This window comes from Polistes fuscatus, unplaced genomic scaffold, assembly GCF_010416935.1.
Source record: "Polistes fuscatus isolate 324 unplaced genomic scaffold, CU_Pfus_HIC Scaffold53, whole genome shotgun sequence".
Classification (NCBI taxonomy): Eukaryota; Metazoa; Arthropoda; class Insecta; order Hymenoptera; family Vespidae; genus Polistes; species Polistes fuscatus.
In genome coordinates this window covers 102084-126369 of record NW_025113133.1, presented here as the reverse complement: position 1 = coordinate 126369, position 24286 = coordinate 102084, and the positions used below count along the sequence as shown (strand labels likewise).

The 24286-nt window shown below is 28.0% G+C and overlaps 4 protein-coding genes and 1 long non-coding RNA gene across 6 annotated transcripts in view; 2 read left to right on the top strand and 3 right to left on the bottom strand.

Moving 5' to 3' along the window:
• LOC122522744 (cytochrome P450 4C1-like) overlaps positions 1-16705 on the top strand; it is a 30256-nt gene extending 13551 nt beyond the window's left edge. Inside the window, exons 4-8 of the mRNA XM_043644023.1 lie at positions 15772-15954; positions 16039-16108; positions 16199-16325; positions 16435-16504; positions 16614-16705. Coding sequence (XP_043499958.1) covers positions 15772-15954; positions 16039-16108; positions 16199-16325; positions 16435-16482 — 428 coding nt within the window. The 3' untranslated portion in view covers positions 16483-16504; positions 16614-16705. The remainder of the gene's footprint in view (positions 1-15771; positions 15955-16038; positions 16109-16198; positions 16326-16434; positions 16505-16613) is intronic.
• On the bottom strand, positions 1714-4960 carry LOC122522733 (cytochrome P450 4C1-like). Its single transcript, XM_043644014.1, has 12 exons — positions 4274-4960; positions 4094-4200; positions 3899-3989; positions 3460-3684; positions 3313-3382; positions 3096-3222; positions 2912-2981; positions 2701-2807; positions 2552-2620; positions 2274-2448; positions 2000-2176; positions 1714-1912 (listed from the first exon to the last, which is right to left on the bottom strand). Exons 4-12 carry the CDS (start codon positions 3632-3634, stop codon positions 1749-1751), a joined length of 1134 nt encoding a protein of 377 aa, XP_043499949.1. The 5' UTR covers positions 3635-3684; positions 3899-3989; positions 4094-4200; positions 4274-4960; the 3' UTR covers positions 1714-1748.
• Positions 14858-15501, bottom strand: LOC122522735. The gene is made up of 2 exons (XR_006305140.1): positions 15471-15501; positions 14858-15407 (listed from the first exon to the last, which is right to left on the bottom strand). It is a non-coding gene; the product is annotated as an uncharacterized LOC122522735 (long non-coding RNA).
• On the top strand, positions 16643-18406 carry LOC122522734 (probable cytochrome P450 313a3). Its single transcript, XM_043644015.1, has 5 exons — positions 16643-16720; positions 16801-16869; positions 16973-17147; positions 17247-17423; positions 18228-18406. Exons 2-5 carry the CDS (start codon positions 16843-16845, stop codon positions 18389-18391), a joined length of 543 nt encoding a protein of 180 aa, XP_043499950.1. The 5' UTR covers positions 16643-16720; positions 16801-16842; the 3' UTR covers positions 18392-18406.
• Positions 18407-20272: 1866 nt separating this feature from the next.
• LOC122522732 (cytochrome P450 4C1-like) lies at positions 20273-23372 on the bottom strand. 2 transcript variants are annotated; one of them, XM_043644013.1, is made up of 13 exons: positions 23184-23372; positions 23004-23110; positions 22811-22901; positions 22377-22553; positions 22231-22300; positions 22014-22140; positions 21830-21899; positions 21619-21725; positions 21470-21538; positions 21192-21366; positions 21058-21092; positions 20916-20972; positions 20739-20828 (listed from the first exon to the last, which is right to left on the bottom strand). In XM_043644013.1, the coding sequence occupies exons 1-12, from the start codon at positions 23353-23355 to the stop codon at positions 20916-20918; spliced, it is 1257 nt and encodes a 418-aa protein (XP_043499948.1). In that variant the 5' UTR covers positions 23356-23372; the 3' UTR covers positions 20739-20828. The 2 variants fall into 2 exon arrangements, with proteins under 2 accessions (XP_043499947.1, XP_043499948.1); XM_043644012.1 differs by having other exon boundaries at positions 20273-20828; positions 20916-21092; positions 23184-23349.
• Between the last annotated feature and the right edge of the window lie 914 nt (positions 23373-24286).

Here is a 24286-nt window from a genome sequence, read left to right as displayed (position 1 = left end):
CTCCGGCACGATCCACTCACCTCGATGGTGCGAGGAGCAGTTGCGGGAAGTAGTTCTATCACCGCGCCATGGCCGTTGACGCATAAATTAATTCGATATATCTCCCTTATATATAGTGTGAACTGATATCTATATTTTGATATTTTTATCTTTTTTTTTTTTTATTCTCTTTTTTATATATAATATAACGATCCATTAAAAATATGATTCCTTTATTTTTTTTGTTAAATAAATAAATAAATAATAATTAGTAGCTTATCTTCTCATACTTTCAATCCTCCCCCTCTTTACTAAGTCACGCTACAGATATATATATATATTTAAAAAATTAAATAAATAAATAAACGAATAAAAATATAATAATAAAAGAAAAATACTCAGCTTACTTCTTCTTCTTCTTCATTCTTTAGTTTAGGCAAATTGCCTGTTTCGTAACGACGTTTTTCTGCCTATTGCACTGTTAAATTGTCGCACCATCGTTCTCGTGGGCGCCCCGTGCTTCTGCGGCCAACCGGTGACTTATGCCGTGCAATTCTAACAATTCTTCCGTTGTCCATTCTGTTAATGTGTTCGTTCCATGGAACTCAGCTTACATTAGGGAATATTATCGATCATTAACTAGGGAGGGGAGAACAGGTTCCTTTATCAACTATATTCTATGTAAAAAAAAAATTATTAATAACAATAATAATAATAATAATAATAATAATAATAATAACAACAACATAATAATAATAACATTAATTAAAAAATAAACAAGGAAAATTAAAAAGTAACAAGAAAAATTAGTATTTATAATAATAATAATTATTATTTTTTTTGAAGTTATTTTTGAGGTTATTGAGGTTATATTCGTTTTGGTACGTCAAAGAAGTATAACTTCTTACATGCGTACATAAGTACACACACCAGTATTTTGCATGAAATATTTAATGATTAAAGTATATATAATTGTTATTTATTATTATTAAAGTTGCATATATTTTTATTGTGTTTACTAGGTAAAAAATAAAATGATAACTGTTATTATATAAAAAATAATCGTCTCTAAATATTTGCGCAAGATTTGAAAAATTTTATTATTATATTTCGAATTTTCTTTGTGATAACTTTCGTTCTCTTTCCTTTAAATAATTAAAAATTAATAAACGTTAAAAAAATTTTTTAAATTTATACATATAAAAAAATAGTAAAAAAAGGGTTCTGCTAGAAGAATCGAACACTAAACCTACCGATGCAACAGACGCGAACACTACTACCTAAGCAATTACGTCCCTTAATATATAGTTGAATTTATAAGAATATAAACACCGTTATAACAGAATATTAACACCGTACGGACCGTGAGAGTCGTTCCGCGAAGATGCATAGGAAACAATCATTCTTCTCACTAAAAAGTAATAACTTTATATGACATTTAAAAATAAACATATATGTGTGTGTGTGTGAGGTGTGTGATACTTTGACTTTTACAAATAAATTCAAATATACTCATTATAACTAATTTACCGATAAAACTAATTTAAGTATCACTCAAATTATTTTGTAATATACTGAATTTTTATTTTAATGTGTTTATTTTTTAGTCTATTTGTGAAATTGCATCTTTTATAGTTAGGAATACGAATACCGATATCCTAATAAAAACTAGAAACGTATAGTATTAAGAATTTATTTTTAATTTGTAAGGATAATTATATATTATAAATGTTTGATTAGTAACATAATAATGACAACAATGATAAATATTATCTCTTTTTAAATCTCAAGAATATAGTTTCAGCCGGTTTCGTAGTAACACTTAGTTTTAGGTTAACATTTGCAACTGGTATAGGTTTGTCTATTTGAATAATAAATTTTCTCAATACGGTAGCAGCTATTGCTTTCATTTTGGTCATGGCAAATATTTGACCTGAAAAAGCAATATTCAATAAAAATGTACTTAGCCGATCGATTGTTTAGAATACTATTTCAAGAATGCATAAACATGTGCTTTTACCTATGCATCCTCTTCTCCCAGTGCTGAACGGAATGAAACATTTAGAGTTATATTTTCCTGGTAAAAATCGATCCGGGTTAAATCTTAAAGGATCAGCCCAATATTTTTCTTTTCGGTGTAGTGTAAATATCATAAAAAATACCTGACAGTTTTTTGGTAATATAACATTGTCGTTCGCTTAATAAAATAAATAAATACATATTATTACTACATAAGATTGTAAACGCAGTGGGAAAAGAAAAAAAACAATAAAAATTTTATTATATAAAAATACCTTTTGTATCGCGCTTTAGTGTTCGCCCAATAACTAGTGCAGGTGGGAAAAGACGTAGCGTCTCCTTGATGACTCGATCAAGATATTTCATTTTCTTAGTATCTTCCATTGTAATAGGAACCTCATTTGGATCGCTTGAGCCGTACAAATCGTACAGCTCTTCGTATACTTGATTCTGGAATCGAAAAAGCCGAATAAATGATACAAGTTTTGTATGAAAATATAATTGATTTTTAAAAGATAATAAATAATAATGCATAAGTGGTATCTGAGCGTACTTGAATGTCCGGAAACGTGGCTAACATTAAAAATAAAAACGTTAGCGAATTAGCGGCAGTATCACTTCCCTAAAAATTAATACAAATTGTTTTTTACTTTTACTGAATGAAAAAAAAAATTTAAATAATCTTAAATAAATTCATCTTACTGCAACAACCATTGTATTTATTTCATCACGAATATCTGCCTCCGAATATTTTCTAGTTTCGTAAAAGGATTTAAATATTGCATCTAAAAATGGACTGGTATCTTTTTCTTTTTTAAAGGAGAATAATAATATTTTATTTATTATTATTATAAAAGGTATTCATCCATAAATTCATTACTAAAAAAATATTTTTTAAAATGATTATTCTTACTTGCATGTGGATCTTTTCCTTCCCGGGTAAAGTTATCTTCATTCATTGAATTCTTCTTTTTCCTTATAATCTTAACGAATATAAAAGTTATATATACATGAATAAATTATTATTTTATTTCAAACTAATATATTTTTTTGATATTTGACAATTTAAAACAAAAATGGTTTCTTGGTATTTTTACCTCGTTTGTTATTTTATTTAAGGGGGAAATAATTTCTTGTAGCCGTTTCCCCATAGATGAATTGTTAAATATAATATTTGGATGTAACCAGAATTTCACTACTCTTGTTGCAGCTATGTCCATCGCTCTAAATAAAAATAAAATTCACAATAAAAAGACGAATATTCAATAATATTAGATTATATTATAAATTTAAAAATATTCTTCTGATTATTACTCTGATATATATTCATCAAGTTGGCAATCCGGATTGCTCTGCAAATTTAAATCACTTTCCAATAAGCTATCTGTCAGTACAAAAAAAAACAATTTTTAGAAAATTTTAATGTGTCCATCTATATTTTTTAGAATTTCCATGTCTTACCATATATTATATCCAGCGTACATAAATGTACGTAATGCATAATGTCTACGTTTTTTCCGTTTGTAGTTTCTAAAATATTAGCTAGTCTGTTTGAATTTTTTATCATTGAGTCCATATAAGTCGAAACCATTTTTCTTTGAATACTGGATTTAAGATTGGTCGATGAATGTCCCATATTGATGCTTTAAATACGAGAATATTTCTTAATTTAAATATTTATAGTATCTTTTTTATATATTTATTAATTGAAAAATAAGAAAAGAGAGATTCTCATATATTCATGTGTAGGTGTGTAGGCATTATATGCAATTATAAAAAAAGAAAACTATTTTAATTAGCAATCGTCTAAAAGACATATTTAAAAAATACTGTATTACAGTAGGGTATACATAGTTTTTTTTTATTAATTAAGAAGAAAGAAAGTAAACCTATAGTTTACCTGGTGCAGTAAATAATCCATCACCTAAAACATTTTTTATAGGGAAATATAGAGAACTTTTTTCATAACCGCTAGAACTGTTTGATAGAATCTAAAAAGGAAACAAAAAATTAATATAAAAAAAAGCCGAAATGAAAAAAATCTTATTCGGGGAAATCGTTTTTAAAGAAGTGCAGTAAATTTGATAGATCTTACCTCAATATTTTCAGGATCATCCAAGATTACAACTAATTTTGGGCCAACCCACAGTATCATCGGCGAAGGATAGATTGTAGATAATTTTATTATTTTATGAGTTATATCTAATTGTAAGACAAATTTATTGAATAAAAGTCGCATAAATATAGATATTATAAATAATAAATAAAAGTATACCTTTTATATCACCAAGTAATAGATTCAGATTTCCAATCAGAGGATAAGGCTTTGGACCTGAGCATTTTTTTACCAATTTATGTTCACGAAATTTATCTGATATATATTTGATTAAATAAAATAACAGTATCATTATTACTATTGGAGTAAAAAATTTAGTAATATACAACATGATTAGTTTAACAAATTATAAATTATGAAACAACTTAAAATAGTATTAAAATACTTCTGGATCTTCTCTTGTATGCTAAGAACAGATATTAAGTTGATACTCCGCAGTGACTTCTTGTATCTTTTGCGTCTTAACAGAAACTAAGAAAGAAACATCAAACGGGAGCCTATTTAAGCAAAACCAATATATTACTTTTTCAAGTTTTCAAGGATACCATCAACACGTATGGGCAAAGTTAGACAAAAAGATCTATTTTATCAATTCATTTATTCCGTGCGTAATAATGCTAATTTACATAAATAGAAGAAGTTAATCGCTGTTATAAACATAGTTTCTTCTTAAAGAAATCTTCTTTTTTTTCCCTTCCCTCTGTTTGACTTTGTATTATGCTAATAAAGTGAATAAACGAGATACATTAAATGAGATGCAAGAAGTGTTTGGATTATAGGTCAGATTGAAATGACTTTATTTTCCATTATTGTTATATAAAAGTACCGATTAGTTTTAATTATTCGAGAAAAAATATACATCATTTTCCTTATCCTATTTTAAATGTTAAATTAATATGCAAGACAAAGTTTTATTTTTCTAGCACGTCTTTTTTTGCACGATTTATTATATACTTCTGTTACGTGTTTTATTACACTATCTTGTCTGATAATGATTCAACAAAAATTCGTTAGAAAATTATTTTTACATAAAAACGTAATAGTCCGGGAGCCTGTGGTTATCAAACGGTATGTAATTTACCAAAATCCAAAATTCATTCAGTCAATCTCTCATAATTACTATACATTAGGCGGAAACTAACTAAGCTCGGCGGTGGTCCACATGGCGTCACTTAGGTAGCGTAGTTACAAAATTCAAACCAACTTCAAGAGCATTTTACCAAGACTGTCATTTTGATATTTTTTTTTTACTATTATTATTATTAAAAAAAATAATTGCAGACAATTGTGAAAGTTTTTAAGTTATAGAAAACACTTTTGAAAGTGCCAAAAAAAAAACAAATATCAAATGTATTTTAACTTATCTAAACTTTCTATGTTATTTATTATAGTATTAGGAGCCTACATTTTATACGGTAGAAATGTTCTACGGTATCAAAAAATAAAATAATAACATCCCGGCAGACAACGAAACCTTATCTATAAACAATAGTAAGTATGAGAGTATAATGACGATAATAATATTATAATTGAAATTTGTATTTGTATTTTTTATCCGTTTAAAGCAAAATACGAATTTGATAAAAGAAAGTAAGAGTTGTTTACGCCATAAAGAAATAATATATTTTCATATCTATAACAAATTTTATGTTTTCTATCCATCAATGTTATCTTTGGAATCATTTCCATCATACAATGGATTTTTATAATCAATTCAATTGATTTTTTCAACACGTAGAGCGCTTCGCGAAATCTTAAGAAAATCACCGTCAGGCCACGCGCGCGTTACTTATATTAGTAAAAAAAAAGAGCAGTTTTTTCGACAGTGACTGACGTGGAACTCAACGTGTTAAAAATGAAATTCAAATTTGTAAATTGAACCAATCATATTTAAAAAAAAATTAAATTTATAAAAATTAGAAAAAAAAGAGATAAAGGAAATTAAATAGAACTTTACAAAATTATAAATTTAATTACGTTCACTATATACGTTGCACTCTGTACCCACGTTCCAAAATATACTAGAAAAATATTTGCCATAGAACCGCTACTGTAATGAGCTGCAAAAAAGAAGAATGTTATTTCAAGTAAATACAATAATACTGTATTATTGAGAATAGAAAAAAAAAAGATCTCTTTTGGCTTTATATGGTATATTTTTCATATACATTCGTATTTACTTAGTCCACTCAAACAGCTCCAATTTCTGAATTTCTGATGACAGCGGGGGAAATTGATCTAACAAGGTGACCTTACACTGGGACCCCCACAGATCTTAACGAGCTTTGGTGTATTAGTAGTATACTTTTAGTGTGATATCGTTGTAAAGGGTTTTTTCAAAATGCGCAGTCGTTTTTGAGAAAAAAGGTTTTAAATCTTTGACTCTTGTTGTATATATATTTAAATTCTTTTAATTTCAACTGTGTATCAAGTACGCTATAGCGTCAGTAGTAACGTTCTCGCTTTTCGCGCGGTTAGTCCGTGTTCGATCCTTCGTGGGGAAAGTTTTTTTTATTAATTTTTTTTCTTTCTGATTTCTAATTTTTTTTTCATATTTATTAATTTTTATATATATACAGGAAAGAGAAAATTATTTATTACAAAAAAAATTAGAAATAATAAATTTTTTAAAATCTTGCGCAAATAATAAAGGATAATTGATTACTTGAAGTACAGTTAACATTTTATTTTTTAACAGGTATATAAAAATAAATAAATCTTCAATATACTAACAAACAACAATCGTATATTTTCTATTCATTAACAATTTCATATATAATTTTTTTATATCTACGAGTTTTAACAGTTATTTTACATCTATTATTATTTAATACACGCAGGTTCCAGAGTGATAGTTATTGTAAAAGCATTCAAAACAATAAATTTTTTCACATCTCGCGCAATTAATGAAAGATGACTTGTTACATAAACAACGACTTTTTAAAAGATCTGTTGGAAAACAAACCTGATGAACGTTTAAAAATATTTCTCTTTCATTTGGTTCTAATAAGGCATTAATTTAATTTTATATCTACATGAAATTTTTAATGATTAGAATATATACGAATGTTATTTGTTAGTATATTGAAGATTTATCTATTTTTACATACATGTTAAAAAATAAAATGTTAACTGTAATTCAAGTAATCAATTTTCCTTTATTATTTGCGCAAGATTTTAAAAAATTTATTATTTCTAATTTTTTTTGTAATAAATAATTTTCTCTTTCCTGTATATATATAAAAATTAATAAATATGAAAAAAAAATTAGAAATCAGAAAGAAAAAAAATTAATAAAAAAAACTTTCCCCACGAAGGATCGAACACGGACTAACCGCGCGAAAAGCGAGAACGTTACTACTGACGCTATAGCGTACTTGATACACAGCCAAAATTAAAATCATTCAAACATATATACTACAAAAGTCAAAACTTTAAAACCTTTTTTCTCAAAAACTACTGCGCATTTTGAAAAAACCCTTTACCAAGATAACACTCTAAAAGTATACTACTAATATACCAAAGCTCGTTAAGATCTGTGGCGGTCCCAGTGCAAGGTCCCCTTGTAAGGGTAAGTCGACGACGCTGAATCGAATTGTGCTAATTTTTTTGCAACAGGATCCCAAGTTTTTAAGAAAAAGGGTAAAAATGGATAATTGGCCTTATCTTAGAATCTAGGCTTTTAATCGAAAAAAGTTTTAAACAAAAGTTTTAGAGATTTAAAAAATACATAAAAAATGTTTTGTGGTTTATCTTCGTATTTGCAAAAATAAGCGAGAAAGAGTACGGGAAAGCAAGTCTTGCCCCTCTGTCGGTTTTATCACGCGAGCGCGCTAGTATGCCAGTTGCGTGCGAGCGTCCGTGTGTACTAATCACAAACGAAGGATCTTCGGACCCCTTTCTATTTGTTTAGGCGATAACGAGTATTTTTTTTTCCTGGCCATCGAAAGCAGAGCGTTCTGTATACGATTTTTTCTTTTGGTAGCAAGCATTTTTTGTTTTGGCCATCTAATGTCGAGGGTATATATCTATTTATACCGACGTATAAGCGCGGTATTTTTAAATCGAATCTTGATGCTTATGATACGCCGTTTTTTTATTTATTGTCAAAAATAGTAAACCTTGAATAAAAGAAAAACAATAATTCATTTTAACAGAAACTATTATTATTTAGTCGAGAGGAAAAGTAATGAATTAATTTTGTGCCTCGCCATAAAATTAATTAGAATAATTAATTGATATTAATTTTTTGCCACACAAAAATTTATTTCTATATAAAATTGAATACGTATTATTTGTAAGACGAAATTTAAAATTTAAATATTTTTCCTAATAAATTACTTATTTTATATAATATTAAATTACTGATTTTTTATTTTTTAATTATTTATTTGTGTATTAAATTGAATAGATATTTGAAAAAAAAAATTTTCTATCTACACATAAAATTAATTTAAGATATAGGAAAGGATATTCTAAAAACATGGAATTTATTTTTTGTCTAGACATAATTGTAATTCATTTTTATTATGTTTTAAGAAAACAGTAATGCGTTTTTATTCAGCTTCAAAGTCATAAAAATTGTATGAAAAAAAATTGAGCACCTGTCAAGTGGTGTGCTTGCGTAAGTAGTATCGTCGTCGCTTCTCGCGCCAGTTATTAACGTTCGATTCTTCGTGGGGGAATTATTTTTTTTTTATAAATTTTTCTATCTTTAACAAGGAGACGGTCAGTGAGTCCCACCTCAGATTTTTTTCAAAGTTTGTCAATTCTCAAAGAGAGAACTAGTGCTGTCACCGCACCATGGCCGTTGACACATAAAGTAATTCGATATATCACTCTTATATTTAGTGTGGACTGATATCTATATTTTGATATTTTTTTATTCTTTCTTATATATATAATATATCGATCGATTGAAAATATTTTTCTTTTTTTTTTGTTAACTTAATGAAAAATAATAATTAGTAGCTTATCTTCTCATACTTCCAATCCTAACCCTTTTTCCCTGGTCACGCTATATATATTTATAAAATTAAATAATAAATAAATGAATAAAAATATAATAATAAGAGAAAAATAATCTTCTTACATTAGAGAATATTATCGATCATTAACTAGGGAGGGGAGATCAGGTTCCTTTATCAACTATATTCTATGTAAAAAAAAATTATTAACAACAAATAATAATAATATAATAATAATAATAATAATAATAATAATAATGATAACTTTAATTAAAAATAAAAAGGACAATTAAAAAGTTATAAGAAAAATTAATAATGATAATAATAATAATAATATTATTAATAATAATAATAAATTTTTTTTTCTTTAAGTTATTTTTTTCTTTGAAGTTATTTTTTTTGAAGTTATTATTGAGGTTATTGAGGTTATATTCGTTTTGGTAGGCCAAAGAAATGTAACTTCTTACGTGCGTACATAAGTACATACGCACCAGTTTTTTTTTTGCTTGTATGAGTGTCTTACACGTTGATTGTATTTGTTTCTTTATTATCGTCCTCGGAGAGCGTATTGAAGTTCCTGACAAACTTTTAACAAATTTTTCAGTAAAGGTCATCTGAAGGTCAACATTTTTCACGTCGTTGGAATCGGTTTTTTTTTACTCATAAGAATATTTTTGTAAAAATATTTTCCTTTAAAAAAATATACGATGACTTTTATATTTTGAAAAATATGACCTTGAAAAAAAAATTCGGCCTATCACTATATTGGCGTCTTTGGACAGAATATTTTTGTCCTCTAACATTTTATCTATTGTACAAAATAAACGAGATACTTTAGGTGGTCGAGTTAAGCAAAAGACCCTATATAGTATAGTACTCATATACATACGTATGCACGTGCTGTAGGTAAGGTTTCGATGTGTTCCGGGATGTTATTACCGGAAAAATTGTCTACCGTATAAAATGTAGGCTAGTAATACTATAATATATAACGTGATATAACGAATTAACGTATTTCATTAAAATACATTTAAAATTTAATTTCTTTTGAACTTCCAAAAGTGTCTGCCATAGCTTAAAAACCGTCACAATTTTCTGCCGTTTTTTTTTCTGCATAATAATACTAGTAAATAATAAAATATCTAGACGACAGTCTTGGTAAAAAGCTCTTGAAGTTGGTTTAAATTTTGAACCTGTGCTACCTGGACATTTGAACCTGTGCTATATGGACCGCCGCCGAGCTTAGTTAATTTCCGCCTAATGTATGTATAGTAGGTATGAAAGATTGACTGAACGAAATTTGGATTTTGGTAAATTACGTGCAGTATGCTGGCCACTGGATCTTGGATTATTGCGTTTCTATGTAACAATAATTTTCTAATGATTTTCTATTGAATCATTATCAGACAAGACAGACGTGTAATAAAACACGTAATAGAAATACATAACATATCATACGATTAAAACACGTGCGATCAAAAGAAAATTTGTCTAGCACATTAATTTAACATTTCAATAAGATAAGAAAAACTGAGTATTTTATCTTGAATAATTATAACTAATCGAAACGCTTATATAATAATACAAAATAAAGTCATTTCAATGTGACCTTTAACCGAAACACTTCTTGCTTCTCATTTTATGTATCTCGTTTGACTAGTAATTATTTATTTGCATAATACAAAGTCAAATAGAGGGAAGGGAAAAAAACAAGATTTCTTTAAGAGGAAACTATGTTTATAACATCGATTAACTTCTCTTTTCTAATGTAAGAAACTACGTAGATGATACATTCCGAGTACGCAAACTAGTATCGAATAAGTATCGGAATAAATGAATTGATAAAATACAGCTTTTTGTCTAATTTTTTCCATCCGTGTTTAACCTGACATCCTTGACGCCTGGACAAAGTATGATCTCGATCTTGCTTAAACGCGTTTAAAGTTTCAAAGAGACGTTTACACATAGTTAAAAATTTTTGTTTGCAGCTTACATGAAGTGAAGAATATTTGTCGGATCGATTTGAAATTTTCAGAGAATATACTTAAATATATGTACATTCCAAAAATGAAAAAAAGAAAAAAAAATCGATTTTTTAAAAATTATAACTGCGTATAACCCCTTAAATAGGTTCCCCGTGTGACGATTCTTTTCTAGTTTCTGTTAAATCACGAAAGATATAAGAAGTCGCTGCGGAGGTTAAGCTTAATATCACTTCTTGGCTTACAAGAGAGGGCCCAGTTGTATTTTAAAACTATTTTTGCTTGTTTTATAATTTTCTATTTGTTTAACTAAACATGTGGTATATAAATAAAGTTAGTGTTTCAACAGCAATAATAATAATGTTATTCTATGTTCTGAAATATATAATAAATAGATTGCGTGAGTATAACATGGTAAAAAAATTTTCGGGACCTAAAGCTTACCCTTTAATTTTTTTTTTTTTTTGTGGAAACCTGAATATATTTCTTGGTGATTTAAAAGGTACATTTTTATTCTATTTTTATAATGTCTATATTTATGCGATCTCTGTTGAATGAATTTGTCTTACAATTAGAAATAACTCATAAATTAATGAAATTATCTGAAAACTTTTCTTCGCCGTGGCTATTGTGAAACGACATTTAGTGTTCGTTATAAACCGTATCGTTCCTACTACTCAAGTAAACGCTCGCGACTGCTCTCGCAACTCTCTTCTTATTTATTCCCCCTCTCTTTTACATCAGCTGACTTGTATGTCAGGTACGTACCAATGATTTCGACTAACGCGGTAAATCAATTAAAGAATATTTCTTTACATCTCCCCTCCCGAAGGAGAAAATGTTTACATTTTCTTATGAATAATGTACAAATAATATAACTATTTTATAACTAAATCAGCAATTAACAAAAACCCTCTTTTTTTTCTTTCTTTTTTTTCTTTTTTTGGATTTCCCGTTATTGCTGGAATTAATTTTGATATATGGAATAAATTTAACCTTTGTCTTTTTCGTCCCATATTAATTTCAAATATTGAGTTCGAAAATTTTCCCAATCTGATGCATATTTTCTTTATCTCCTACATTTTCCCTATCTTTTCTTGTTAAAAACGTACGCGTATCCACTCTGTTAGCGGGCTTTAACTTATCTTCGAATTGATTGAAAGTAATCTTAAAAGAATCTTTACGAGTTTCTACGTTAACATTTTTCTCCCAGATAAATTTTGTATCATTTGTTTCGTTATTGAAATTAGATTTAATGGGAGATATAATTTTACCTTCTTCCAAAGAATCATTACTATGTATTTTAATTGATTCATTTAAAAATCATTTGTTTTTTTCACAACATTTATAGCTTTGAATTCGTTTATTTTACCTTTCCTTTCTCAAGGAGTACTTTCACGATCTTCCGAGTTCCTATCATACTTTTTATGTTTGGAATATTTTCTATCATCAGTTTTATAATTCGTTCTTTCCTTAATTTTACTTATACTTCTTTCATGTAATACAGATTTAGTGTCATGTAAACTAGAATATTTGTTTCCTCTACTTTTCGACGAATGAAAATCCGTAGTACCATATTTTTCATTAGGTGTACTTTTATCTTTATAAGATCTGTCAGAAGTTATTGAAACATTGTCTTCTTTATCCTGAGAACTTCGTCTTCTGTCTCTATCTCTGTATTTATTTCTGTAATCCTTGTTGTATCGATCATCATAATGTTTATATTTTCTGTCAGAATGTTTCAAAACAGATGATCTATTTCGTTTATGACTATATTTATCTTTTTCACGATAATGTTCGATACTATCTTTGGAATAATTGTTATGATCATTGCTAGATTTTTTATAATATTCTTTTTCTTTTCTATAAGATGTGCTATGTGATCTTGAATCTTTATCATACTTCCTATTACTCCTAACATTTCTTTCTGTATAAGAATTCCTATTTAATTTATTTTTTTTACTCGCCATTTTAAATCCAAAACATACATCTTCATCAGAAATATTAGTTTTATCAATAAAATTACATACAACTTCTTTATTTTCTGAAATTGTATCATCCACATTTGAATTCAGTATACTAGGGTATGAATGATTTTCTTTATCATCGATATTAATATGTGTATTTTGTTTCTTTTCTTCTTCTTCTTCTTATTCTTCTTCTTCTATTATCTTCTTACGGCAACGTTCTGTATAAACAGTAGTACTAGCAGTATGAGGTACTGGTAACTTTTTAGAATGATACTTTGTATTACAAAATTGATTATTTAAATGCTCGTAATCTTCTGCTTGATCCTCATTGAGTTGATTAAAATTAACGCTTTCAAAATGTTGAAAATTTGTTTCAGAAGAATTACTGGCAACCGGATCATATTTATCGTTATTTGAATTAAAATTTGCTAACTTCGGCATCAAAGTTTTCTCATTCTCAGTGTACGTTTTTTCCAGATAATTGCTGCACTGATTTGTTACAATCTTTCACATTTTTATTAAAATGACCCTTCCTAAAAGTCATATCGTCAACTTGCTTCCTAAGCTCGGCTATCATTCTATCTTTACGTGAAATTTCAGCCTTTGCTGTTTTACGCAAAGAAGATAAGTTAACCTCTAAAGTTTCCTTAACTTTTTGAGTGTTTTCTAGTTGTAATTTAAGTTCGCTAACTTCTTTTATCAATTTTTCACATTTTTCAAAAATTTTTTCATTATCTTTAAAATCTGTTTCATCATTGTAACTAGGCAAGTCTTCATAAATGCCGATATCTTCGCTAATCTTTTGATTTTTTTTTTCCTCCACTTGACTGACTGTTAAATTTTCATCTTGCATCAAACGGAATTCTTTGATGCAATCGAGTCCGATAAGAAATTCATTGTCGAACTTTTCTTCGTCTACTATGTAAACCTTCATTTTTTTTTCCATATTAAAAATTTTTATACTTAAAGTGATGAAACCACTAGCTCTTCTTATGCCATTGATCGTTTTAATCTTGTATTTTTTGGACTCATTGCATTTTCCATTTTTGATTTTTAACAGCTTTGAACTGATTAACGAAACATTCGCACCAGAGTCATAAATTCCATTAACCTCCATTTTTTTATCCAATAATACCTTTACTTTTATCAATGGCAGCACTACTAGTTTTTGTGGCTCTTCAACTTCCAGTGTGAGTTATTAACTAATTTTATTGGATTTTTTTCTTCCTCTTTATCCGTTTTTGTTCTGAACCAGCAAACGCTTTCGGGGTGGTGTCTATTTTTTTTTCCCATTAACTCGCATACTTTACAGGGATTTTTCTTTCCTACTTTATTTTTATAAGTTGGGGGTGGATTTTTTTCCTCACTGAAGTCTCCTTTTTCTACCAAGTATTCCAGACTTTTGATCCTTTTTAACAGATCTCTCGTTCCTTTAATTTCGTTTCGGTCAATTCTATCCGAGATGTATTCTGGCAGACTAATGGCTATCAATAATATCATCATTTCCGCATTCATATTTTTATCTACTTCCAGAAGTATTTTTTCTTTTTTTAATGCATAGTCCAATAATGAGCCACCTATATATTTAAAATTTATAGCATACCTTGCTGTTGACCATCCCTTATCTGAGTAAGTTTCAACGAAATCTTCTTTCCAATCTGCCCAACTCGAATTTATGGAGTGTTTCATCAACATTGAACTGTACCAGTCCACACAAGAACCTTTAAGAACAATCTCAGAATTTCTATCTTTTCCTCATCTCGTTGCACATCCAGGCGTTCGCATTCTCTTTCGAATATATCTATCCATTGGGTAACATTGCTATTTTTGTCGGTGAATTTTTCTAACATGAACCTTTCTGAAGATGACTTAATTGTCCTCTTTTGTTCAGTCGTTGTTTGGGGATCACTACGTAAAGTTTGTTTCAGATCGTCTTTTGATAGGTCGTTTGAATTATTAGCCTTCGGTTCTTCCCATCTTTCTTCTAATAACATATCCCCGAACTGGATATTACCCCCTTCATCAATGTATTCAGCCCGCAACTCAGAGTTCAATACAATCCACGCGTTTCACTTCTGATTCCTTTTAAAGTTTGCGTTTTTAACTTTCTTAAAAGTATCGGTCTTCATTAATTCCGTGTGTAAGTTCACATCCTGCAATTCTCCTGGTAGGTCAAAAATTTCGCCGTCTGGTCTTGTAATGGAAGTCACTAATAGCGCGTTCAATTTCTTGTCTGTGGCTGCTTTCATGGTAAATTCGAAACGTAATTTCTCCATTTTTCTTCAGTCTTTTTTGAATTTTAACGTACAAAAATGTCGTTTTATAAGACTATTTATGGTGTAGGTCGAGTACAGTTAAAAACAAAATTGTGTTTCTGTAACGAGAAGATTTAAACTTTTATTTTCAAACTTATGTGACAAATATTTACATTTCTTACCTGTAACGAGAAGAAACGACATTTAGTGTTCGTTATAAACCGTATCGTTCCTACTAATCAAGTAAACGCTCGCGACTGCTCTCGCAACTCTTATGTTATTTATTCCCCCTCTCTTTTACATCAGTTGACTTGTATGTCAGGTACGTACCAATGATTTCGACTAACGCGGTAAATCAATTAAAGAATATTTCTTTACATATATATATAAGGATCTCTCTTTGTCTCTTTTTTAATAAATAAATATATAGAAAAAAAAAAACATTATAAAAAATTAAAGTAAGAAATATTTTCTTATTCAAAGCATCCATATGGAAGATTCATCGAAATATCTTACATCCAGTATTCAAAGAAAAAATGGTTTCAACTTATGTGGACTTAATAGTAAAAAATTCAATCAGACTAAATAATATTTTAGAAACTACTAACGGAAAAAACATAGATTTCATGCATTACGTACATCTTTGTACGTTGGACATCATATATGGTGAGATTTGGATATTCTGAAAAGTTCAAATATATGTATGGAACTATTAAAATTTTCTAAAAATTATTTTTCTTATACTGACAGATAGCCTATTGGAAAGTGATTTAAATTTGCAGAGCAATCCGGATTGTAATCTTGATAAATATATGTCGAAATAATAATTAGTAAAATATTTTTTTATTTTTATTGTAATCTACTATTATTGCATATTTGTCCTCTTATTGTGAATTTTATTTTTATTTAGAGTGATGGACATAACTATACAAAGAATAATGAAATTCTGGTTACATCCAAATATTATATTTAACAATTCATCTAAGGGAAAACGTCTACAAGAATATCTTTCCCACATTAATAAAATAACGAGCGAGGTATAAATAAAACGATTATTCACACTTTTAATTATCTCAATTTTCCTCAATATATATTTTTCTAAAAAAATTAATATTTTATTCATGTATAAAACTTTCATTCCTCAAGATTATAAAGAAAAAGAAGGAGTCAATGCACAAGGATAACTTTACCTAGGAAGGAAAAGGTCCATGTTCAAGTAAAAATAACCATTTGAAAAATTATTCTTTTCATAATGTATTTATAGAAGAATGCTTTTTATAATAATTATAAATACTATATATAATTATACTCTTCTCTAATTAAAGGAAAAGATACCAGTTCATTTCTAGACGTCATATTTAAATCGCTTTACGAGTCCGGAGAATATTCGGAGGCAGATATTCGTGATGAAATAAATACATTGGTTTTTGCAGTAAGATGAATTTATTTAAGATTATTTAAAATTTTTTTTTCATTCAGTAAAAGTAAAAAACAATTAGTAATAATTTTTAGGGAAGTGATACTGCCGCTAATTCGCTAACATTTTTATTTTTAATGTTAGCCACGTTTCCGGACATTCAAGTACGCTCAGGTACCACTTATGTATTTTTATTTATTATCTTTTAAAAATCAATTATATTTTCATACAAAACTTGTATCATTTATTCGGCTTTTTCGATTCCAGAATCAAGTATACGAAGAGCTGTACGATTTGTACGGCTTAAGCGATCCAAATGAGGTTCCTATTACAATGGAAGATACTAAGAAAATGAAATATCTTGATCGAGTCATCAAGGAAACATTACGTCTGTTTCCTGCAGCTCCATTTATTGCACGGAAACTATATAGGGACACAAGAGGTATATTTACATATAATAAAATATTTTTTAGTATATATTTTTGTCCATTGACATTACTGTCTTATATAGTAATAATATGTATTTATTTATTTTATCAAGTGAACGACAATGTGATAATACCAAAAAATTGTCACGTAGTTATTTCAATATTTTCATTGCACCGAAAATATAAATATTGGACTGATCCGTTAAGATTTAACCCGGATCGGTTCTTGCCGGGAAATTATAACGAGAAATGTTTTCGTCCGTTCAGCTTTGGGAATAGAGGATGTATAGGTAAAAGCATATTTTTATCCATTCTTGAATTAGTATTCTAAATAGTTGATCAATAAGGTATTTGTTATTTTAATATTTCTTTTTGTAAAGGGAAAAACGATAAAGATTGATATGAATGATGATAGATCTTCTTCTGGATGCAAGGATTAAAGGGCGTTACTATTTAGATAACAGTTTGTCAGGATTAATAGTTAAGAGTACACATATATTTAATCATACATAAAATCACTTAAACATAAGGCTTCAAAATAACATAATCATAAACGTAAGAAAACATAAAGCATAAAAGACGTAACGCATAAGACATAAGAACTAATAATCACTCAATAAGAACACATAACACTTCAACATAATACGACCACTTAAAATCTCGACATAATACCATAAGGCTTCTTAATACTTAATCATAATACATAACTCCAGTGCAATCATAATACTTTTCGAAGCGCAATCATAAGACTAACTCTCTTTCTTATGCATCGGTCCCATCGCCGTCGGAGGGGGAAAGGGTACGCAAGGCGGTCCTAGTCCCTTTCCCGATCCATTATTGGTCATCAACCGTCTTTCTTCCAAATCTACGTAACACCTTAGAGTGGGAGTGCGTACAAAGCGTTCTCGGAATCTCCACAGTATAGATCGCCAGATGTTATTTGATCGGAAATAAATATTATATTCCTTTCTTAAGAGGACCCTTTCTTACGAATTCTACAGTTCCATAAGTTTTCTATTCTATCGTAAAACAAACTAAGATTAGATTATCCTATAGCCTATCCTAAACTAATATTACTCCGTTACATTTTTTAGGTCAAAAATTTGGCATGACGCAAATGCGGGTAATAGCTGCCACTTTATTGAGAAAATTTCTTGTTCGAATAGACAACCCAGTTTCCGTTGAAAATATTGACTTAAAGTCCAGAATAACTTTGCAACCAGCTGAAACTAAATTCTTGAGATTTAACAAGCGATAATATTTATAATTTTTGTTGATATTATTTTCCTAATAAAATAATTAACTGTAATAATTAACTGTACAAATAAAAAATAATTTTTAAAAACTATACTTTTCCAGTTTTCATTTAGGATATCGGTAAATATCGCTAATAATCTATAATCTTTACAAATGGTACATAAATCGTTATCACGTTGAGTGCCACACAAATTCTGAAGGAAATCCTCGACAGGCCACGCTTGGTATTTAGTATTGAAAAAGAAGTATAACTTCAAAACAAAAACAATAACATTCACATTGCACGATACGTTTTCAATCTTTTATGCCACACTCTCGATATTTTTATAATTAATTACAGGTCAACTATCACAATATTTACATATTATTATTATTATATTATTATTACTTTTATTTTTACATAGAATATAGTTAATAAGGAGATCTGTTTCCCCCTTCCAACTTGATGATCGATAATATTCGCTAATGTTAACCGATTTAAAATTTTTTTTATTGAAGTAATACTTCTTTTGGCGCGCTTGGGAAAATGTGATGGGAGTGACTTTTTTCCAAGTGACATGGTTAAAAATCGACACCACGAAGTTTGTCGGGTATTTACGATGCGCAGCAAAGCGATTTCAAATTTACGGCATGAAGTCGTCTTTCACATCTCTTCTTCTTCCTCTTTTTTTTCTCAAGCGGGTCACCCATCCAATTACTAATCGTACTCAGCGCTGCTTGACTTAAATGATCGAGCGGGAAGTAGTTCTATCACCGCGCCATGGCCGTTGACGCATAAATTAATTCGATATATCTCCCTTATATATAGTGTGAACTGATATCTATATTTTGATATTTTCATCTTTTTTTCTTTTTTTATTCTCCTTTTTATATATAAATTTATTATATTAAATCCATTAAAAATATGATTCCTTTATTTTTTTTGTTAAATAAATAAATAAATAATAATTAGTAGCTTATCTTCTCATACTTTCAATCCTCCCCCTCTTTACCCAGTCACGCTATATATATATATATATTTATAAAATTAAATAAATAAATAAACGAATAAAAATATAATAATAAAAGAAAAATACTCAGCTTACATTAGGGAATATTATCGATCATTAATTAGGGAGGGGAGAACAGGTTCCTTTATCAACTATATTCTATGTAAAAAAAAATTATTAATAACAATAATAATAATAATAATAATAATAATAACATAATAATAATAACATTAATTAAAAAATAAACAAGGAAAATTAAAAAGTAACAAGAAAAATTAGTATTTATAATAATAATAATTATTATTATTTTTTTTGAAGTTATTTTTGAGGTTATTGAGGTTATATTCGTTTTGGTACGTCAAAGAAGTATAACTTCTTACATGCGTACATAAGTACACAGACCAGTATTTTGCATGAAATATTTAATGATTAAAGTATATATAATTGTTATTTATTATTATTAAAGTTGCATATATTTTTATTGTGTTTACTAGGTAAAAAATAAAATGATAACTGTTATTCTCAAAAATAATCGTCTCTAAATATTTGCGCAAGATTTGAAAAATTTTATTATTATATTTCTCATTTTCTTTGTGATAACTTTCGTTCTCTTTCCTTTAAATAATTAAAAATTATTAAACGTTAAGAAAATTTTTTAAATTTATACATATAAAAAATAATAAAAAGAAAGTTATGCTTGAAGAATCGAACACTAAACCTACCGATGCAACACGTCTGTGTCTTCTCGTCAGAACACTACTACCTAAGCAATTACGTCCCTTAATATATAGTTGAATTTATAAGAATATAAACACCGTTATAACAGAATATTAACACCGTTCGGACCGTGAGAGTCGTTCCGCGAAGATGCAGAGCAAAGAATCATTCTTCTCACTCAAAAGTAATAACTTTATATGACATTTAAAAATAAACATATATGTGTGTGTGTGTGTGTGTGTGTGTGTGTGTGTGTGTGTGTGTGTGAAGTGTGTGATACTTTGACTTCTACGAATAAATTCAAATATACTCATTATAACCAATTTACCGATAAAAGTAATTTAAGTATCACTCGAGTTATTTTGTAATATACTGAATTTTTATTTTAATGTGTTTATTTTTCAGTTTATTTTTGAAATTGCATCTTTTATAGTTAGGAATACGAATACCGATATCCTAATAAAAAACTAGAAACGTATAGTATTGAGAATTTATTTTTAATTTGTACGGTTAATTATATATTACAATTGTTTGATTAGTAACATAATAATGACAACAATGATAAATATTATCTCTTTTTAAATCTCAAGAATATAGTTTCAGCCGGTTTCGTAGTAACACTGAGTTTTAGGTTAACATTTGCAACTGGTATAGGTTCGTCTATTTGAATAATAAATTTTCTCAATACGGTAGCAGCTATTGCCTTCATTTTGGTCATGGCAAATATTTGACCTGAAAAAGCAATATTCAATAAAAATGTACTTAGCCGATCGATTGTTTAGAATACTATTTCAAGAATGCATAAACATGTGCTTTTACCTATGCATCCTCTTCTCCCAGTGCTGAACGGAATAAAACATTTAGAGTTATATTTTCCTGGTAAAAATCGATCCGGGTTAAATCTTAAAGGATCAGCCCAATATTTTTCTTTTCGGTGTAGTGTAAATATCATAAAAAATACCTGACAGTTTTTTGGTAATATCACATAGTCGTTCCCTTAATAAAATAAATAAATACATATTATTACTACATAAGACTGTAAACTCAGTGGGAAAAGAAAAAAAACAATAAAAATTTTATTATATATAAAAATACCTTTTGTATCGCGCTTTAGTGTTCGCCCAATAAGTAGTGCAGGTGGGAAAAGACGTAACGTCTCCTTGATGACTCGTTCTAAATATTTCATTTTCTTAGTATCTTCCATTGTAATAGGAACATCTATAGGATCGCTTGAGTCGTACATATCGTACAGCTCTTCGTATACTTGATTCTGGAATCGAAAAAGCCGAATAAATGATACAAGTTTTGTATGAAAATATAATTGATTTTTAAAAGATAATAAATAATAATGCATAAGTGGTATCTGAGCGTACTTGAATGTCCGGAAACGTGGCTAACATTAAAAATAAAAATGTTAGCGAATTAGCGGCAGTATCGCTTCCCTAAAAATTAATACAAATTGTTTTTTACTTTTACTGAATGAACAAAAAATTTTAAATAATCTTAAATAAATTCATCTTACTGCAAAAACCATTGTATTTATTTCATCACGAATATCTGCCTCCGAATATTTTCTGGTTTCGTAAAAGGATTTAAATATTGCATCTAAAAATGGACTGGTATCTTTTTCTTTTTTAAAGGAGAATAATAATATTTTATTTATTATTATTATAAAAGGTATTCATCGATAAATTCATTACTAAAAAAATATTTTTTAAAATGATTATTCTTACTTGCATGTGGATCTTTTCCTTCCCGGGTAAAGTTATCTTCATTCATTGAATTCTTCTTTTTCCTTATAATCTTAACGAATATAAAAGTTATATATACATGAATAAATTATTATTTTATTTCAAACTAATATATTTTTTTGATATTTGACAATTTAAAACAAAAATGGTTTCTTGGTATTTTTACCTCGTTTGTTATTTTATTTAAGGGGGAAAGAATTTCTTGTAGCCGTTTCCCCATAGATGAATTGTTAAATATAATATTTGGATGTAACCAGAATTTCACTATTCTTGTTGCAGCTATGTCCATCGCTCTAAATAAAAATAAAATTCACAATAAAAAGACGAATATTCAATAATATTAGATTATATTATAAATTTAAAAATATTCTTCTGATTATTACTCTGATATATATTCATCAAGTTTGCAATCCGGATTGCTCTGCAAATTTAAATCACTTTCCAATAGGCTATCTGTCAGTACAAAAAAAACAATTTTTAGAAAATTTTAATGTGTCCATCTATATTTTTTAGAATTTCCAAATCTTACCATATATTATATCCAGCGTACATAAATGTACGTAATGCATAATGTCTACGTTTTTTCCGTTTGTAGTTTCTAAAATATTAGCTAGTCTGTTTGAATTTTTTATCATTGAGTCCATATAAGTCGAAACTTCTTTGAATACTGGATTTAAGATTGTTCGATGAATGTCCCATATTGATGCTTTAAATACGAGAATATTTCTTAATTTAAATATTTATAGTATCTTTTTTATATATTTATTAATTAATAAATAAGAAAAGAGAGATTCTCATATATTCATGTGTAGGTGTGTAGGCATTATATGCAATCATAAAAAAAGAAAACTATTTTAATTAGCAATCGTCTAAAAGACATATTTAAAAAATACTGTATTACAGTAGAGTATACATAGTTTTTTTTTATTAATTAAGAAGAAAGCAAGTAAACCTATAGTTTACCTGGTGCAGTAAATAATCCATCACCTAAAGCATTTTTCATAGGGAAATATAGAGAACTTTTTTCATAACCGCTAGAACTTTTTGATAGAATCTAAAAAGGAAAACAAAAATTAATCTAAAAAAATTCGGAATAAAAAAATCTTATTCGGGAAAATCGTTTCTAAAGAAGTGCATTAAATTTGATAGATCTTACCTCAATATTTTCAGGATCATCCAAGATTACGACTAATTTTGGGCCAACCCACAGTAGCCACGGCGAAGAATAGATTGTAGATAATTTTATTATTTTATGAGTTATATCTAATTGTAAGACAAATTTATTGAATAGAAGTCGCATAAATATAGATATTATAAATAATAAATAAAAGTATACCTTTCATATCACCAAGTAATACATTCAGATTTCCAATCAGAGGATAAGGCTTTGGACCTGAGCATTTTTTTACCAATTTATGTTCACGAAATTTATCTGATATATATTTGATTAAATAAAATAACAGTATCATTATTACTATTGGAGTAAAACATTTAGTAATATACAACATGTTTAGTTTAACAAATTATAGATTATAAAACAACTTAAAATAGTATTAAAATACTTCTGGATCTTCTCTTGTATGCTAAGAACAGATATTAGGTTGATACTCCGCAGTGACTTCTTGTATCTTTTGTGTCTTAACAGAAACTAAGAAAGAAACATCAAACGATCGAAACATCAAAACGACAAAAAGATTTATTTTATCTATTCATTTATTCCGTGCGTAATAATACTAATTTACATAAACAGAAGAAGTTAATCGCTGTTATAAACATAGTTTCTTCTTAAAGAAATCTTCTTTTTTTTCCCTTTCCTCTGTTTGACTTTGTATTATGCTAATAAAGTGGATAAACGAGATACATTAAATGAGATGCAAGAAGTGTTTGGATTATAGGTCAGATTAAATTACTTTATTTTCCATTATTGTTATATAAAAGTACCGATTAGTTTTAATTATTCGAGGAAAAAAATACATCATTTTCCTTATCTTATTGAAATGTTAAATTAATATGCAAGACAAAGTTTTTTTTTCCAGCACGTCTATTTTTGAACGATTTATTATTTACTTCTGTTACGTGTTTTATTACACTATCTTGTCTGATAATGATTGAACAAAAATTCGTTAGAAAATTATTTTTACATAAAAACGTAATAGTCCAGGAGCCTATAAAAATAGCCTTATCTTAGAATCTAGGCATTTAATCGAAAAAAGTTTCAAACAAAAGTTGTAGAGATTTGAAAAATACATAAAAATTTTTTTAAGGTTTATCTTCGTATTTGCAAAAATAAATATTGGAAAAAAGATTGAAAAATAACTGTAAAAGTTGAAAAGCAAATCTTAACCCTCCGTCGGTTTTTGTGTGCGTGCGAGCGTCGGTGAGTACTAAACACAAACGAACGATCTTGAATGAGAGTGCGGGTCAGAGAAAAAACTGATA

Excerpts from the sequence above, each read along its gene's own strand:
- LOC122522733 (XM_043644014.1), bottom strand. The coding sequence starts at position 3,634 with ATGGGACATTCATCGACCAATCTTAAATCCAGTATTCAAAGAAAAATG. Across the intron at positions 2,621-2,700 it reads TAAATACAATGGTTGTTGCA|GGAAGTGATACTGCCGCTAA; the intron begins GTAAGATGAATT and ends ATTAATTTTTAG. Across the intron at positions 2,177-2,273 it reads ACTAAAGCGCGATACAAAAG|CGAACGACAATGTTATATTA; the intron begins GTATTTTTATAT and ends TATTTTATTAAG.
- LOC122522734 (XM_043644015.1), top strand. The coding sequence starts at position 16,843 with ATGTTAGCCACGTTTCCGGACATTCAA. Across the intron at positions 16,870-16,972 it reads CCACGTTTCCGGACATTCAA|AATCAAGTATACGAAGAGCT; the intron begins GTACGCTCAGGT and ends TTTCGATTCCAG. Across the intron at positions 17,148-17,246 it reads ACTATATAGGGACACAAGAG|TGAACGACAATGTGATAATA; the intron begins GTATATTTACAT and ends TATTTTATCAAG.
- LOC122522732 (XM_043644012.1), bottom strand. The coding sequence starts at position 23,316 with ATGATACTGTTATTTTATTTAATCAAATATATATCAGATAAATTTCGT. Across the intron at positions 22,301-22,376 it reads TACGCTGGATATAATATATG|ATAGCCTATTGGAAAGTGAT; the intron begins GTAAGATTTGGA and ends TTGTACTGACAG. Across the intron at positions 21,726-21,829 it reads AGGAAAAGATCCACATGCAA|AAAAAGATACCAGTCCATTT; the intron begins GTAAGAATAATC and ends CCTTTAAAAAAG.